The sequence below is a fragment of the Falco rusticolus genome, chromosome 9, assembly GCF_015220075.1.
Source record: "Falco rusticolus isolate bFalRus1 chromosome 9, bFalRus1.pri, whole genome shotgun sequence".
Lineage (NCBI taxonomy): Eukaryota > Metazoa > Chordata > Aves > Falconiformes > Falconidae > Falco > Falco rusticolus.
The window spans coordinates 44,487,468-44,503,875 of record NC_051195.1 but is presented as its reverse complement, the minus strand read 5'-3'; the positions used below and the strand labels follow the sequence as shown (position 1 = coordinate 44,503,875).

At 49.0% G+C, this 16,408-nt stretch overlaps 1 protein-coding gene across 15 annotated transcripts in view; it reads left to right on the top strand.

Moving 5' to 3' along the window:
* EHMT1 (euchromatic histone lysine methyltransferase 1) overlaps nucleotides 1-16,408 on the top strand; it is a 121,576-nt gene that overhangs the window by 86,624 nt on the left and 18,544 nt on the right. For 12 of the 15 annotated variants that reach the window (XM_037399667.1, XM_037399671.1, XM_037399675.1 and 9 more), the window contains 10 exons: nucleotides 1,235-1,366; nucleotides 3,285-3,430; nucleotides 6,134-6,277; nucleotides 7,846-8,072; nucleotides 8,768-8,932; nucleotides 9,435-9,517; nucleotides 10,826-10,932; nucleotides 12,881-13,003; nucleotides 15,415-15,516; nucleotides 16,291-16,395. In XM_037399667.1, coding sequence (XP_037255564.1) covers nucleotides 1,235-1,366; nucleotides 3,285-3,430; nucleotides 6,134-6,277; nucleotides 7,846-8,072; nucleotides 8,768-8,932; nucleotides 9,435-9,517; nucleotides 10,826-10,932; nucleotides 12,881-13,003; nucleotides 15,415-15,516; nucleotides 16,291-16,395 — 1,334 coding nt within the window. The remainder of the gene's footprint in view (nucleotides 1-1,234; nucleotides 1,367-3,284; nucleotides 3,431-6,133; nucleotides 6,278-7,845; nucleotides 8,073-8,767; nucleotides 8,933-9,434; nucleotides 9,518-10,825; nucleotides 10,933-12,880; nucleotides 13,004-15,414; nucleotides 15,517-16,290; nucleotides 16,396-16,408) is intronic. The other 3 variants (XM_037399678.1, XM_037399682.1, XM_037399681.1) reach the window with 1 other exon arrangement.

Genomic DNA, 16,408 nt, shown 5'->3' with positions numbered 1-16,408 from the left:
GCTCATGGTGTGGACGTTGTTCAGGGGGTCACCCTTGTTTGACCTAAGTTACCCAGCACTCAAAAGAAAGTTTCAGTGGCCTTTGTCTTCTGAAAGCTGTGGGGAGACCCAGCAGTGCAGGCTGGGTGTGATACTTCTTCAGGAAAGATAACAACATGGGGAAAAAGAAGTGGATGGTCTCAGGAGTGAAGCTCTGTCTTCAGCTTTGTTATTGAGGTTTCATGCACCCATTGCCATCAAAGGGCTTATTCTTCTGTGCTTGCTAATTCTTTGCAAACAGGCCTTTTTTTTTTATCAGCAGATTTGTGGCTACTTCTGAGCTAAATGACCATGTTTCAGCCACTCTGTGCCTGGGGTTTGTCAGCTGTCTGACTTGCTCCTCTTCCTCCCACTGCAGCCCTTTTCTCAAGACGAAGCGGGGGCCATTGAACCCTTTCACAGCAAATAGCTAATTCTTCATTTCAGATGCAAACTGGTTTTCTGCCCTTTCAGTAAAGGTGGCGGCCAGTCTTCCAGGCTAACAAAAGTCTCTTGGCCAAGCTGGAGTGGGAGAAGCAAACCAGGAGAGGAAGCGAAACAGGGGTGCGCAGAGAGATTTGACAATTCCCGTGAAGGCTCCGAGGGATCCCCGTGCAGTCTCTTCCCAGCCAGGGATCCCCGTGCAATCTCTTCCCAGCAGCAGCTTTGTTCACTTAAGAGCCAGAACTTGGCTTTTATGTTTTTCCCCTTTCCATTAAGCGGAATGTCGCCTGTCTCGCCCTCCGTGGGATGCAGGTGATGAGCTGGCTGGCTCTGCCTGGCCGGGGTGCCCCTGGAGCCCTTGGCAGTGGCTGGGGCAGGAGGATGCGCCAAGCCCTGTTGCAGCCCTGCCTCGTGCCATCTCGGCTGCTGCTGGTGCCTACAACAGCAGGCAGATGTGCCTTTCAGAGGCAGAACTTGTCTCATTTATTCTTTTTTTTTTTTCTTTTTTTTTTTTCCCATGTGTTACCTAGTGGAAAATCTTTGTGATCAGACAGGGGAGGAAATCGGAGATCGATCGTGCCATGTATGCCCAGATGTTGCATTTCCATAATTCAGTGCGCGGTGTGCTCGTGGCTTCTCTGAGGAGCCTGCATACAGCCTGCTGGCTTAGATATGGCCCCGACACCCGCACGTGCCTGCAGGCGCGTTTATTTCTTGTTTTAGTCTTTTCTTTTTTTCGTCGCTGTGTAAATAGGTGTGTGTTTCCATCTAGGTGCCGAAGCCTATAAACCATCTCTGGGAGGTAGAGAGGGCCCCGGCCAGGAGAACAGCATGGAGTACATGGAGGTGTCCCTGGATTCCCTGGATCTCCGGGTGAAAGGAATCCTCTCCTCGCCGGCGGGAGGTGAGAGGGGCCGGGATGGAGCCGGGATGGGGCCGGGCCTTTGTTCCACGGGGCGCAGCTGGGCGGCGCGGGGGCCAGGCTGCCCCCTGGCGGCGGGGACCGGCACTGCCGTTGCGTACCCGCCGGCCCCTCTGCGCCGGGCTGCGGCGGCGATGGGGGACCCCAACTCGGGGATGGGGCATCCCAGCCCGCGGAGGGAGTGGTGGCTTGGGAGGGCACCCTTCAAGGGGTGCAAGGTGCTGTGCCAGCCCTCTGGTCCCACTGGGCAGCTCTCTCCGTTCCTTGAAGGATGCTGGTTTAGCATCTCCCCGCATCGCTGCTGCTGCACCCCAAGATCCTCTTGTTCAGCCCCAAGAAGAGGAGGGACTAGTGTTGGTTCCTGGATGCTCACCCCGGGCTGCTGTTACCAATGCTGAGCTTGCCTCAGATCCTGTATCTCCTGGCTGACCTGGATCTGTCCGTCTGTCTCCATCACTCTCACGCTTTCCAAGGGTGTCTGGCTCTTCTGCTGGAGGCGCATCAAGGAGCGGCTGGGAGTGCTCAGCACCAGGGGAGGGTCCGGCTGGATGAGGGATGCTTTCACCAGAGCCTCTGGATGTCAAAAAGATTGTGAAAGTGGCAGCTCGGAGGGTGAAGAAGGAGCTTTGTGATTTGCAGTACTAGAAGAAGATCTTAAACCTTTTCAGGTCTTGACAGGTTTTTACATGAAAACTGCAAGGACTTTCCCTCTGCTTGTGTGTCTTGAAATACCCCATCCGTGCTCTTGGCTTGGTCTTGGAACTTTTTGGCTGAAGGAAACCCTTTACAAGATGAAAGGGACTTGTGCTCTGCTGATGGGGCCGTGCCCACGGGCAGGGTGCTGCGGGGGAGAGTGCTGCCATTGCCAGAGCAGCTAAAGAGGAATCTCCCCCAGGAATGAAATTAGTCTTCAAAACTTTGCAGCAAAATAATTCCCCTTTCCAAAGCTGAAAAGCCAGCAGCACGCTTCCTTCACGCTGGGACTCAGTCCCACAGCAGCCTTGGGTGGGGAGAGCTTGTGGCACTTCAGGGTGAGCCACTCCAAAGGCAAATGTGTGAGGGTTTGCTTCTGTATTAAAAATGTTGCAAAGAGGTGTTACAACTGTGTAGGATTAGAATAGGAGGGTAGGACTAGAAGCAACCCCTTTGTCATTAGGCCAGTGTTTTGCAATCACAGGTGACCTCATGATTGAGTTGAATCCAGAGAAGCCACAGGAACGTTCACTCTGTGCCCCCGTACCTGGTGGTGAGCCCCCTCAAAAGCCATTATCCACCTTTACATAGGTTTGAAAATGTTTAAAATCTGAAAGAGATGAGGAGAAGGCAAGAACATCTCAGCGTCTTGTTGCTTTCTTTTCCCTGGTTTGTTGTCTTTCCAAAATAAATAATTCTTGGTTGACTGAGACCAAACAGTCCCAAGAATTTTGTTTTCCCATCTGTGTAATAAGCCTCTACAAATAGAAGTTTATGCTTTCCTGATCTTCTCTATTTATCACTCCACTAACTATTCAAATTTCTAGTGCCGGCTGGTTTCCTACAAACACTCTGGTGCCAGAGCAGTGTTGTGGGGCAGGTGGGGAGGAGAGACAGACTGGTAAAAATCTGTACCTAATCATTGCTTTTCCTTGTTGAGGTTTTCTCAGAGTAAACTGTTCTTAACTTACTATTCCTGATTTCAGCACAGTCAGCAGTGGTGTGGCTGGACTTAGAAAAGTACAGGATGCTTTTCCAAACTCCAGCTGGTGTAAGAAAGGGGTCTCAGAGGGGTTAGATAATGCCTTGAGAGCATTTCAGGACATGAAATGGGAAGATGCCACGGGACAGGGGTGGTGTTGACGGGCTGCATCCTTTCTCTGGGGAGAGAATTTCTGAGTTGATTTACTGGTCTTCTGTACTCCAGGTCTTTCCAATGGTCCTGAAGCAATGGAAGTAGATGGTCTCCAGGAAGTCCCCCTCTGTAGCTGTCGAATGGAGACCCCCAAAAGCAGAGAGATCACCACGCTAGCCAACAACCAGTGCATGGCCACGGAGAGTGTGGATAACGAGGTAGGAGCCTGTCTTTCAGCTTCTCACAGACTTTTCTGCTGAGGACAAAGACACAAAGAATAAAAAGCTGTGGCAGGAACACGTGTCGGGTCACGCAGGGGCTCTGCAGCCTGCTAGAGTGGGAGCCCACTGGTGTGCGGGAATGGCAGGGCAAACACCTCATTGCTAAGCTGAGGGCTCCGGCGCTCTGCGTGTGTCGCACGGTTGGGTTGAAGCACGCAGAAGGGAGGAGGTGGTGCGCTCTGCAGTTGGAGAGGCGCTGGGTGGATCTCTCCTGCTTGTCCTGGCCTGTGCGGCTGGATCAAGTTGATGTAACTGGCACACTTGAGGCCAAGTGGGCTAAAATACATTAGCATGCATCAAAGTGAGAAAATCCAATCAGAGGAAGCTTGGAGCTGGTTTCCCTTGACTACGAAGGAGCTGATGCAAACCTTTCTGTAGCCAGCTCTTGAGCTTCGGGAACTTGGCATGCCCTCCGCCGGCTCAGCCTGCCCCAGCCTTCCTCTCTCTTCCTTCCCTAAGAGGCTTCTGTGACAAAGCTTCCTATGTCCCGGCAGCCCTGCGCAGCCTCCAGGTCTGGCTGACTGAAAATTACTGCACTCGATGCTTTTCAGTCGATCACAGCTGGGCTAGTTGGGCTCTGCTGGTTCCAGAAGTGTGGAATTAAAGTGGCAGAAGTGACCCTCTCCCAGAGGCTGGAGAGTGAGACTGCAGGACAGGAACATACTTGGTAGATCCTCCTTTTGCTGGGATGCTCTTGGGTTTCTTCTAAGCTTCAGCTGGCTGCAGTCACACTGCAGTGCTCTGATACTTGCTGGTAGTAGGACGGGGAGTGAGAATATCCCTGGTTCTCCTGTAGGATCCCAGGAGAAGGGTGGATGGAGGAAGAAAGGGATAATCAGATTGGCATCCCAGCTCTGCTTCTGTTAGTACATGCTGGTACCTACAGAGAAGGGAGTTTCTGAAGCATGGCAGAATTGATTCATTAAGGGGAGAATGCCCTGAAGACTTCCAGGAGAGAGGGGGACCCCAGGGTTTCTAAATAAACGAAGGGCAGTGAAAGAGTTCCTTCTCGTGTATGTGGTGGTTTGACAGTTCTGTCCCTGGATAAATCAGAGAGGAATAGCAAAGGCCATGCTTTATGTTAGATTCTTTTTCATAATGGGATAAGTGACTCATAGATGTTATAAGAATATTATATGTGTGAATAGTGGGTTCTCCAGACTGTGATGTCCTTGGAGAGTGTTATAAATAGTTATGAGCACCCTGCTGCACTCTCTAATGGTTGGAAAATAGCAATTAATCATGTCGTAGTTTTTTAGAGTTTCTAACAAATAAGTAGTGTGACATAGTAATGCAGGGGCTTCCTCACATGGACAGTACAGCTTTTCACGTGTTAATGAAATTTCCTCAGCTCATAAGTAAAAAACGATGCAATGGTCCTATCCTGCCACCCCTGCAGCCCCTGGGGTCTGTGTGTTAGCGGTGATCAGGCTAGCCAAAGTCTCACAGCCACAGGTAGACTTTGCAGCTGGAGTTTGGGTAAGTTGAGTCAGAGATTCTAGGGGCGAGTGGTGAGCCTGGGTTAAAACCCGTTCTCTTTTTTTTCTGTAGGGGTGTTGATTCTGCAGGAGAAATGGAATTTTAAAAAAGAAAAATTAGAGAGAATGTCTAGTTTTGTTGAGAAAAAGCAGCAGATGAAAGAACTAGACCAGAGGGACAGTCTGTTGGTGGTGAGCAGGTTCCTGACTGACTCCTCTGCTCACGGTGACAGCACGCAGTAAACCATGCACAGATTTCAGTAGGGACGTTTCCTTGTAGCAGCCTTTCATGTTTGTATGTCTAGTTTATGAATGTCCTTTGCCAAGCATCTGGGGAAGGCAAGGTTATTATCCAGAGGAACTTAGAGAACCCAAATGGCGTTGTGGCACACTAGCAGGTGGCAACAGAGTTGTGAAAATGTAGAGGTATGAATGGGGGCAGCAGGAGGAAACGCTGATCCTTCTGAGGCAGCAGAACGAGTAGCACTGATAGAAAAAGCGAGCCCCAATTACGGAGCCTGCTGTCATTAACAGAACAAGGTGGTGCACGAGAAGACAGCATTCTAAGCCCAGAGCTGTACGTTGGTGAAATCCTTCAGAAAACACGCTCAAAGTGTGACGTTAGCTGAGCTCTTGTGAAAGCCTGGCTATTCATCCCTGTGGTCTGGGCAGGGGCCAGTGCTGGAACCAGCGCAGGCGATAACTTCCCTAGCAATGAAGAGCAATTATTTTCCCTTTATCTTCCTGTGACTTACGCTTTTGAACAGTAACAAGATTTAGTGCATATGGTCTTGTTCTCTTGGTCACCGACACCCACTCTTCCTGGCAAAAGGAGAGTGTATGTTGTGTGAGTCAGGCCCCTGGGACTGCCCCTTCTGCCGCTGCTTGGCTGTTGCGTATTTCCCGTGACGATTTTTTTTTTTTCCTTGCAAGGGGCAAAGGGCCCGGGGTCCACATGCATGTTAGTAAATGATGCATTTCTTCCTGAGAGAGCAGCTTTCACAGCTTCCTGCTGCACTGCTAATGCTATCTGGCACACATCGGAATTACTGTGAAAAAGCCAGGGCTCATCAAAGCAGTGTGCAAAAATCTTCCTCCGCACAAGCACAGAGAGTGTTTTGGTCTCCAGTAATTTCATTTCCTTTAATTTCTCCTGTTCCAGCTGGGCCGATGCACAAACAGTGTGGTTAAGTATGAACTGATGCGCCCGTCTAACAAAGTCCAGCTTTTGGTGCTGTGTGAGGACCATAGAGGGAGGATGGTGAAACACCAGTGTTGCCCTGGCTGTGGATACTTTTGCACTGCAGTAAGTCCGTGCTCTCGATCTAGGGAAGGGGGTACCTGTCGCAGTAGCTGGAAGAGCTGAAGGTGGAGATGGTACCTAAAGGGGTTTACTGACTTCCTGGCATCAGCTCCACCTCGTTCCACAGCACATCAGGTGGTGTTTTCAACAGGGATGTGTGTGAGGGTAGCTGCAATCGTCATCTTTTATTTTCCTGGAGACCCTGAGGGGTGTTACCGAAGGGTTTTCACTGGGATTTCACACCGTGGAAGACTTGCCTTAGGAACAAATTTCTTTGGAACAAGGTTTTCTTTTCTTTCTCTGTACAGACCAATCACATCAAAAATTGTATTAGTTTGGTTTGTAAATGAATCTGTGTACACACATCTGTGTCCCCCCAGCCTGTTCACGACGGTTTAGGTGGGGAACCTGAGTGATGGCACTGGAACAAGGCAGTCTTTGAGATCTGCTGCTGCTTCCTCCACCTCTGCCACTGAGGCTTTTAATAGCATTGGTCCAGTCCTTTAAGTCATCAGTGTCCTAGTTTCCCTGTTGTTAAAGCTGAAAAACACCAGTTGAGGGCCTCACGGGGTGACGAGAAGGCTTAATTGTCTGATGGTAGTGTTCTTCAAGATGACTCAATGAAAGATGCTACAGTAGTCTTAAGCGTTATTGTAATAAATGGAGCCATCCTGGGTTTTCATGCTGAGTCAAAGATCATTTAAAAGATAAAATCCTCAAAACCCTTAAAGGCATTTTGCAAAGCTGAAACAGAGTTAATTAGATTGCTTGGGAGGACCGTGAATTCAGGAGAAGAGTGGGTTTTAACTAGCCTTCCCTTACATGCTTGTACGTCTCTCAGTGACATGTCACTTCACACAGGTGAACCTGGGAGGGTTTGTCTGTGCTATCCATCACTAGTAACACAGAGCACAGCAGGGCTTCGGGTAGCACTGGTACCACAGGGCAGTGAACTCTGGGGTACCCTCAGTTCAGTTCGAAGGACTTCGCTGGAAAGGGAAACTTAATTTTAAGCAAAGTTGCCCAAGTTTGTTGAATGTGCAGTCAGCCACATTATTGGCATCAAACAGCGTATGGGGCTGGTCCAAGCAGGGAGGTCGCATACGTGAAGTTACATTGGGGTGACAGCTGATGTAATTATATTCATGTAGGTCCTTGAATGGTTTGTGCGCAGGTTTGTTGGGTAGTTTTCATGCTGGCTCAGCACATAGGCCTGAAGTTTTCTTTTTCCAGTTTTGGGGGCGTCCTTACAGTACACTGGCACTTCTAGGAACATAAGTGAGAACTTCAAGCGTTAAGAGGAAAGAGCTGGAAATTGGGACTTCTTGGTTCTGTTTCCCAAGCACAATTAAAAAACTTGCTTTGCAGTCCCTAACCGAGTGAGTTTTTTCTCCCATTACCTTGCTTTTGTTCTTTTCTAAAGAAGTGGCAGTGCTTGCTTACTGTATTGGAAGCGCCAGGGACAAGAGTGGTGATGAAAGAAGTGTTTAAGAGATCTGCGGATGAAGCATGTAGAAGGGGTAAGGCATGTAGTGACCAAGGTGTGAATTTCTTCCATGTGGTCTTTTTAGGGCACTTTCATGGAGTGTCAGCCGGAGAGCAGCATCTCCCACCGTTTCCACAAGAACTGTGCCTCCCAGGTCAACGACATGAGCTACTGCCCACACTGCGGGGAAGAGGCCTCCAAGGCAAAGGAGGTGACAATAGCAAAAGCAGACACGACCTCGACGGTGTCACTGACCTATGAGCAGCAGAAACCAGCGGCTGTGGAGGGAAGGGCTGACACCACGACAGGGAGGTGAGCTCAGGAGACCATACTTTGCGTTGGGATGCTTGTGCTCCTCCTGATGGAGCAAAGTGCTTTCTGGTCCTGCTCTGACAACCCAAACTCAGCTGCAGGAATCTGCAAGTGTGTTTCGTTTTGCTCTTTGTGCTGGAGAAGAGCACAGCAGCCACAGGGTGAGCTGGGGCAGAGACTGTGAAGATACGGGGGGTTCAGGACTTAAACCCATTCCTTCCTCTTGTTGTTAGGAATGGAAGTAGTAGTGGAACAAGTTGATGTTGCTAGGTCTGCTGAGTGACAGGGAAATTCATGAAGTATCGAGCTATAGCTCCTGACTTTCACCAGTGGGCACAGGTATAAAGAGAGGATGAAAATGCAGAGGAAAGCACAAACCAAGCCATCCCCGTGTTGAAAAGTGCTCCGAGTTCTTGTCTGACCTGATCTTGTTCTGGTGGCTGTTACAACTTGTGCTACATTCCGGGGTTTCCTGTAGCACAGAGTACATCAAATTGTAATCATAGGGCAGTGCAGCTCTTCTTTGGGGCAAGGTCTTACCGAAAAGGCTGTATAATATATTGGTTTGTGTTTCAATTTCACTTAAGCTTATCTGTATTTAAAATCCATTTCCTTTCATTCTTTGGCATAAGATACGCACTGTTGTGTATTTTTAATGGTTGTGCTTTGGCTGTCTCTCATTTTTTTCTCTTCAGTGGCACTGGGTCACGGTTGTCAGAGGAAGACAAGCCAGAAAGTTCAGCTGCTGAGGGGTTTGACATGGCTGGGTCTTCAGTTTTTCCAAAGCCTACTACTAGCCTGACCCAGGGACCGGTTAAAGAAACTCTGGAAAGTGCCCTGATTGCCCTGGACTCCGAAAAGTAAGAAAAAGACTGCTGGGTCCCTCCAGTTCCCAGCGAAGCTGCTTAACCTAGAGAAGAATGAGGTTTAGCTTCTCTGGATTTTGGTCCCACCCAGACCCTTTTTCAGTCGTTTGTCACCCCCAACAGATCACTGATTGAAGAGAACAGTTACAGCTCTAAATGTTGCATTGCTTTATCTGGAGGATTTAGTTTTTCACTGTCCCTCCAACCACAGCTGTAACTATTGGGAGTGCCTGTTCACAGTAGTAAGACCCAGAATCTGTTGGTGAGCGGTGCTGAGTAGATACGGCCCTTGTTAGCCCAAGGCTGGCTGTGGTCGGGGCTGGAAGTTTTAAGACCTCCTTCTGGAGACTTGTTGTTCTTGTGTTTTGCTGGCACTCTGGAGCTGTGCCATAGGGACAGACTTTGGCATGCATGTGGGGTAGCAGCGGGGTGGGATGAAATACCGGGAGTGTTATTCAGTGAGTATTAATTGTGCCTCTTGCCTCCCCTCCTGTAGACCCAAGAAGTTACGGTTCCATCCAAAGCAGTTGTACTTCTCTGCGAGGCAAGGAGAGCTGCAAAAAGTCCTGCTTATGTTGGGTAGGTGGCTCCTTCCCAGGACATTGCGTGTCTGGCAGTACTCCCAGCTCCTGCCAGGCAGCTGCCAGAGTCCAGTTCCCAGCATGGCAGGACGTCATATTCCCCACTGCCCCCTGTGAGTGGAGTTGGAGGAGAAAAGACACTTTACAAGTGATGTGTCATTGGAAATGGCTTCATCTTTCTGTGAAATGTGGACCTGCTCCCAACCTGTTTCTGCATTTGGGCATGGTTTTATCCAGAGAAGCTGTTTCTGTCCCCAGGTGACCTACATGTGATTTTTCCAGTCCCACAGAACTTTTTCTCTCCATGCCATGGGATAGTCAGGTTTTTGCATCCAGTAGAGAGCTAAAAAGGTGGGAGTCTGCTTAAGCTGGGAGGCATGAGCAAGAGAGCAGAAAGAAAGAGCCCTTCAATATACAGGGTTTGTTTTGGGGTACATTGTTGTCTGTCACCGGATGACTTGGAGCTGCTGAGCTTCTTTTTACCAGCAAATATTCCGGAGGAATCTCCCCCTTTGAAGGACACAGTGTTTCCTTGGGATCATTTCCTTTCCACTCCAGTACTTTGCAGTACATTTTTGGATGCTTTCTGTTCTTGTCATTTATCAGATTCTTCTTTTTTTGTCTAGCAAGTGTTAGCTTCATTGTTTGTGTCTTCAATAGCACAAAAATGTTATTCATTGATATTTAACTACGGCCTCATCATATGCAACATGTTATCATGCCCAGACATCTTTGTCTGGCTGTCATCATCGTCTGTCAGTCTTTGCACAGCTGTGTGAATCTCTGGCCAGATCCCGAGCTTGTGTTAGTTGGAGAAGCTCCATCCATTTTGTAGCCCTATGTTTGCAAGGATGCAACAAGGATTGCTAATATTAATTGCAGTTAATAGTGGTGAGACAAAAAAGCCCAGGTAGTACCGACTCTGTCTCCAACTTCTGTGTTGCTTTAAACAAAGCAGCTTTTTTTTTTCTTTTTATCATTGTATGGTGTTTGTTGGTTTTATTGCACTGAGAGGTGGTGAATTGTGAATCTGAGGAAGACAGCCTGTGCAGAAATTGTAATGCCTTGAAAGGTATTAAATTCCATGGTGTTTCTGAAACTCTTGGTTGGAGGGCTGTTGCATATCAAATGTCTGTGGGACTACCCTGAGAGCTTTCTGGCTCGAATGTGTAGTGAGCCTTTAGAAGGACTGAGGATGGGCTGGGAAGCTGTCCTTTAAAAGCCTCTAGCTGAGACCAGATTCTCCTGTTACGCTTTTCTCTGATCTCTGAATTGAGGTTGAAAGCATCTCTGCTTTCTTTTTCAGTGGATGGGATTGACCCCAATTTTAAAATGGAGCATCAGAATAAGAGAACCCCTCTCCACGCTGCTGCTGAGTCTGGCCATGTGGACATCTGCCATATGCTGATTCAGGTCTGTCTGCACTTACATTCTTCTGTACAAGCAATTTTCTGTGGTTTTTGGTCTCCTCCCTCACATGGCTAAAACACGCTTGGAAATCAGCACTGAAGCATCCCTCCTGTAAAAAAACCTTCTCGTTCTCAGGGTTTGCTAAGGAAGGAGTGGTGCAGAGTAACGTGAGGTCTTAGGTCACAGGACTGAAGCTGTCTTTCTAGGCTGTTCTCCAAGCAGGCTTTGCTCTGGGCAATGAGCATGTGAAACTTCGATGCAGGGCACAGTGGAGCACGTGGGAGCCGCAGAGCAGAGCGGTGTTCCAGCGCAGGCTGACCGCAGGCAGGCTGCACGTGGGCTGCAAGCTGCTGCCGCGTTGCTCTTTGTAACGAAGGCAGGTAGGCTCTGGAGCCCGGAATGTAGCAGACCCTGTCTTCCCTTCTGTCAAAACCTGAATAACTCCAGCAGGATTTTCCTCTGTGATGTAAATGTCCCGCACGTGGACAGGAGGGAAGGAAAGATGCAAGTTTGGCTTGTTGGCTGAGATTTGGATTCTAATTGAGGGAAGATGGTCAAGGACAAAGAGGCGCTCTTGTTGACCCACTCCAAAATGACGTGAAGAAAAAAGGATTTTAAAAGTTACAGCTTTTGCGTTTTGTACTGGCGTACATGGTCCGGAGTGACTGGAAGTATGTTTTCTTTACCCTGTGTGACTGGTAAACCTTAAAGGGCTTTCGAGAAAACAGCAATGCCACATCTCTGAAAATGAGCCTGCTGAGATGTTGCATTTCAGTGTCTGGAGTTAAGATGCTTTCGGAGTGCTGTCCGAAGATGCAGCTATGGCCCTACCCTGCTGCTCTCACTCACTTCAGTTACTGTACATGAAGGCAATGGAACGACTTGTATTAGTAAAAGGAACAAAATTGGCAAGGGGTGACAAACAATTTGAACTGAGTCTCACTAGGGTTGGCTTGTATCCAAGGTCCTTCATCTTCTTGTCTCTTCCCTGATGTCTGGCTACTGCAGTAGCACAGTATTTGGCTGGGAACGTCCCCAGCTTGTTAAACTCAAAGTGCCTCTTCTCTGGTCTGGTTTAAATAGCTGCAGCTATTTAAAAGTGATCAAAACAAATGCATTCAGTGGGAGGCACCTGGAAGCCGTGGGGCCAACTTCTTGTGCCAGGTGAACCTGGGTCAGTGTGTGGCTGCTGTAAACAGCTCTGTGCTTCACCCGTACGTACGCCTGCGTGGCCTGCCCGGAATTGTGCCATCTCTACAATTTTCTTTTGGTTTTAAGTATTGGGTGGGTTATTGAGCTAAGCTGAAGAGTTAAAGCAGGCAAGGTACATGACACAGTAGTGTTTTGGAAAAAAGTAAGATTTTGGTCCAAGGTACTCCATGTTGAACTGAACAGATTCTCAGAGACCTCTAGAAATGTTAACGTTGACTTCAACAGGAATAGTTAGCCAATCTCTAGGACTTTTTTTTTTTACAGCTCCTGCCTCTTGCAATCAGCAAGTTGTTCCTACTGCTTGTGACATTGGGAAGAGCTGGTTGTTTTGTTCATTGTGTCTGTAGAAATGAAAGGCCAGGGAAAATGAAGCTGCTGGAAAAAGGAGGGGGCTGATTTTTCCAAATTGTTACACAAACAGTATCTAGAATGTAGCGATACAAAATCCATTAATAACAGGAGATATTTAATAACAGCTCTTGGCTTCCTTATGCCCCAGTTACTGGCTGTAGAAGGCAGGAGAGGGGGCAGACAGTGTGTGCTGCTTTCCAAAACAGGTGAAGTTGGACTGCCGCCTTTCCTGGTTTTATTTCTTCCCCCCCCCCCCCCCCCCCGCCTCTGCTTAATATGGCTAAATTTCAGGAAAAAACTTCCTACGAAATTTCTGCTCCCACATCCTTCCGCTGCTAACTGGTGATGATTATAACTGTCCTTGTGTTTGCCTTGGCCTCTGTAACAGGCTGGTGCCAATATAGACACCTGCTCTGAAGACCAGAGGACCCCACTGATGGAAGCAGCAGAAAACAACCATCTGGAAACTGTGAAATACCTTATCAAGGCTGGAGCACTAGTAGATCCTAAGGTAGCAGTTTATTTCTTCTCTTTTTCTCCTGAAGAAGCTTCTGTTCACCGTTTCTTTCTTGATAGGTTTTAAGTCTTGGGTGGGAGTACACAGGCAGAGGGGGAACGGACCTGCTTGTCTTGGGCGTGAAGGCTTGGCGAGGCTGTGCTTGTTGGTAGGATCATTCTCACGGCGCTGTGTCCTGGCTGGGAGCACTCTGGGGCAAGTGCTGCCACTCGCTACATTAGTTTGTGGCCCCAAATGTAGCAGGTATTTGATTTTGTATGGGGACCACTAAGTATTAGTGTCACAAATCCATTGCATTTGAATTTGGAGTTTGATTTCAGAGTTTCCTTCTCTATAGACTCTAATAATGAGGATTTTAGGGTGACATTTTAAAATGAGTTGGTAATTAGGTGCTTGCCAAGCCAGCAAAAATGACAGAGGAAGCTTTGCTTTCCAAAGGACTGATGTGTGGTTTCTTGCAGTCACGCTGCGGTGGCAAAATTGGACCCCATCTTTAAACTCTACCCTTTAATTTAAACAAATACAATAAAATGCAGCTGTCTGTTTGCCTTCAGCATGCTCTGGTTACTTTGCAATCTTGGAAAACGTACAGATCGTTTATTAGTCCCATAAATCAGATGCTATTTGGAACACAGGAACCCTCCCCATGTGAACTTCTTATTGTTACAACCTGCTGCTGTAGGCACGCTCCTCTGCTATTGCTGGGGAGTACGGCAGGGTCAGGATGTTCTTTTCGTGAAGGAGCTAGCAGGGCTAGGAGGATTGCACAAGATATCGAGTGCTGCCCACCCCGAGCCTTAAAAAGATCCTCAGGAGCCTGGTTCTGAGCTGGGAAGGGGGAAAAGACAGGACAGGCACACGTGAGCTCATGCTGGCCACTCTCCCAAGTGTCTTGGAGCAATCCAGATGTCTCTCACCTGATTTGTTCCTGTGGAAGAGAAAAGAGGGGGGGTTTAGCTTTTAAAGGAAGGAAGAAAATCCTGAGCTTGCAAAAGCAAATTAGAAGCCCGAGATCGCATCTGAAGTCTAGACTAGTTTATTATGTTAATTAGTTTCTTGCACCAAATTAGTCATCTTTTTGAAAGCAGCAACATTGCAGTTTAAAATCAGCCATTTCGATGAGGAATCCAGACGGTAACTGCTGTGGGTGTGCTGAGCCTGCCCAGCCTGGCCCAGCAGGGCTGCTAGGTGGAGGGGATGCTGAGGACAGCGGTGGGGTGGATGGGGGCTTCTCAGACCCCTGGGTGAAGGTTTTGATCCTGTTAAAAACCCACCCACAAAATCTGCAGGAACTTTTTTATTAAAATGTGCCTGCTGCCTGTAGGGTTGAGAAGCTGCACTTGGCTCATGCTAATTTGAGGGGAAAGCTGTAGCATGATTCAGGTATGGCAGGCAATATGGGGATGTGGAAATCCCTTCTTTACCCAAAGGAGCCCACACAGTGTAACCCCTACCCCAGGATGTCCCATCCTTGCTCAGAGGGTTGCTCCCCAGCCCTGTGCCACCACACTCTCAGCTCTGCTCCATCCAAAAACTCTCACCTCCAATGTTGTTTCCAGAGTCTTAGCTGGAAGGAATCATTTGGGTTTTCAGTCTTTCATTTCCTCCTCCTTATTTCCTGGTCTCTGGGCCTTGCAGCTTGCTCGTGGGATATAAATGCCTGATAAAAATCAGGCTTCAGCCACTGAGACCTTTCCTGTTAGTGTGGGAGTGTCTCTGTCGTGACTCACAGCCTGTCCCATCTCCACCGGACCCTGTATTCTCAGCTCCCAAAGGCATTTTTCCTTTCAACCTTCACGTTCTGTTGTTTTTGGTTTTGTTGTTTTTTTTTTTTATCTCCTATCTCAGTAGATGGTTGCAGGCACACTGGGGACTTGGTCTCTTGGCAGCCTGGTAGCCCCTGGTACCCCTTCGCCCTGCTGCCAGGTGCTGGGATAATAAGGCCTTGTGCTAATAAAACACAGCAAAAAAATCTGGTATTGAGACAAAGCTGATGTAAAGTGCAAGCTCTGCCTGTGTAAGGGATTTCTGTCTCCCCTTGGCTCTCCAGCACATGGAGAGGAAGAGCTGGAGAGGGTCTGTTGTGGAAGGGGAGCATCAGTCTGTCAGGGTTTGGGGCTGGTACCTTCCCTAGGCTTTGCCAAGGCATCTGTTCCCATAGCCTTTGCACTCTCAGCCTCCTACTCTGCATGGGTTGCACCTCTGAGCTGTGCGTAGAGCTCCCTCTGCTCAGTGCTGGCGTTGGTTTGTGCTCTCTCCACTCCTGGCAAGGGGCTGGGGGGTTTGGAGTCCTCTGCTCTGTCTGAGAACTTCCCTGATGTTCCTGAGCATCACTGGTGTCATGCCAACATGGGAAACACTAGGAAGCCATGTCTCCTGGGTGCTTGTTCTGTGGTTATGTCCAGGATGCGGAGGGCTCCACGTGTCTGCACTTGGCTGCCAAGAAGGGGCACTACGATGTTGTTCAGTACCTCCTCTCCAACGGGAAGATGGATGTCAACTGCCAGGTGAGGCCTTTCTGCAAGGGTAGAAACTGCTTTTCTCAGGTCAAGGACTCAAGTCTCAGCAGTGTGGGCAGTCATTGCTCAAATACAGTCCTGCTGCTGGGGGGCACCTGAGGAATTACGGGGTGACAATGCCATGGGCATCCTGGTTGCTAGAGAAGGCGATCCTCTCCACTGACCACATGGAAACTTTCGTTCCATGTGCCTTCATCTGCATTTTGTCCTTGACCCTGGATTTGCTGGTGGAGCTCTTCCTAGCAGCAGGGGTGGTAGCATCGTGGGTGTGCTGTGGAATGGGTCGAGCCTGGCACTCGCCATGGCAGAGCTTAGCCATTGCTGTAGGGTGAGGCATTGGGGTTCCTCGTTCTGGGGGAAGGCCAGCTCCCCCAGGCTTCTTGGGGAGCTTTTGTAAGAGCTTTTACACAAGCTGGATGTTTGTTGTGCCTTCTGGACAGTCAGCTGTGTTTGAACAACCAGGAGATCCATTGCCGGTGTGTTGAGCTGCAAATAAACTCCAGCCTGCTAGGCGTGTTGGTTCAAATCATGCTGGGCATGCAGGACCCTGAGGGACCTCTCCCTGGAGTGGTGGAGACAAGGATAGCGATGAGACACAGACATGGCGAGGGAAGGGGTCTGTGGCTCCCAGGCAAGGTGCTCCCAGGCAAGGTGCACCCTGCTGCGGCTGCCAAGGGGCTTGTGAAGCCAGCAGGAGGCTGAAGCCAGCAGGGCATTGTCCTGCCCGTTCTGCATGTCTCACCCTTTCCTTTCCCTCCTCAGGATGATGGAGGCTGGACGCCGATGATCTGGGCCACCGAGTACAAGCATATTGAGCTGGTGAAACTGCTGCTTGCGAAGGGGTCAGACATCAACATCCGCGACAATGTAAGGTTCTTCC